This window comes from Aplysia californica, unplaced genomic scaffold (genome assembly GCF_000002075.1).
Source record: "Aplysia californica isolate F4 #8 unplaced genomic scaffold, AplCal3.0 scaffold00092, whole genome shotgun sequence".
NCBI classification, from domain to species: domain Eukaryota; kingdom Metazoa; phylum Mollusca; class Gastropoda; order Aplysiida; family Aplysiidae; genus Aplysia; species Aplysia californica.
The window spans coordinates 720,130-721,427 of record NW_004797362.1 but is presented as its reverse complement, the minus strand read 5'-3'; the positions used below and the strand labels follow the sequence as shown (position 1 = coordinate 721,427).

Here is a 1,298-nt window from a genome sequence, read left to right as displayed (position 1 = left end):
TCTTCTTCTTCTTCTTCTTCTTCTTCTTCTTCTTCTTCTTCTTCTTCTTCTTCAGGTATGAAATAGAGGCTATGTGATCCGATCTTTTCCCCATCATCCATTTTTCAAGTTCTCTAAGGAACTTATTCTTGGTCTACCTTTGCCACTCTCAAGTTTTGTCTCCGTATTGACACGGTTTTGATTGTTTTGGCGGTCGGGTCATATTGTTTGACCATTCTTGTGACCTAAGAGGCTGGCTACTTTCACCTGGCCCTACGGTAGTCAAACCAGGCTAAGTGCAGGACACCACCCAAGCTTCCCGGTGGAGATACGCAAATTGAGTATCTTCTGGGAAGAGTTTTACGGCGCTCGCAACACTTCCCAGAAGATACTCAGTTTGCGTATGTTCTCAACTTTTGAATCGAACTCCGGTCTTATAAGTACTAAAATGACAACGGTGCCTGGCATTCATTGTTGTAAGAATTCGAACGTTTGAATAGTGTGCAGTGACCTCAGTCACCTTCACCTTCACCTATCCCGCAGACTGGATGTCCTTCGGAGCGGTTTTGAAGATTTGGCCGCCGGCTTCCTCCACTCCTTCCGGTCTTCAGCTAGCTATTGAAAATAAAACGAGCTGTTTTTTCTGCAAATATTATTATAGTCTAGTGTCCATTTCATACTGATAAGCCTAGGGGATATTCAAATTTCATTTTTTTAAACTAGAACAATGACAAACAAACAAATAATAAAAATTAATAATAATAAAAATAATATTTGTATAGCGCATTACCCCACTCTACAGCAAGCTCCATGCGTTTTACACTATTGGTATATTGTTACCCCTGCAGAAGCATATAGTGCAAGCAGCTGATTAAGCGCTCAAACACTAACAAACTAACAAGATACCTCACTGTCTATAGCTGGGTACCCATTCTCACCTGGGTTAAGTGAGGAAAATTCCTGTAAAGTGCCTTTCTCAAGGACGCAACACCGGGTCCCTGATGGGATTCGAACCGACGACCTTACGGTTGCGAGTCTGGGAGCCTAACCACTGGGTTACTTTCTGTCTTTTCTCCCAGCGGGATGCTACTACCAAGGCAATTTCTACGCTCAGAATGAGAAGTGGGAAGACGCATGTGACTACAACTGTGAATGCGTGGATGCCTCACAAGGATTTTATCAGTGCTCTGCGAAGTAAGCTCTTTTTTACCCTTAGTTTTATTCACTGATGTGTTCTATTAATAGTATAAGTCTACTGTTTTTGTCTTACATCTTGATATCCTATCGAAAAGAGATAGAATGAGAGAGAGAGAGAGAGA

At 42.0% G+C, this 1,298-nt stretch overlaps 1 protein-coding gene across 1 annotated transcript in view; it reads left to right on the top strand.

The window, feature by feature from the left end:
* LOC101847325 overlaps nucleotides 1-1,298 on the top strand; it is a gene marked incomplete in the record, with an annotated part of 98,606 nt that overhangs the window by 96,596 nt on the left and 712 nt on the right. The window contains 1 exon segment of the mRNA XM_035968864.1: nucleotides 1,059-1,173. Within this exon segment, the coding sequence (XP_035824757.1) occupies nucleotides 1,059-1,173 (115 nt within the window).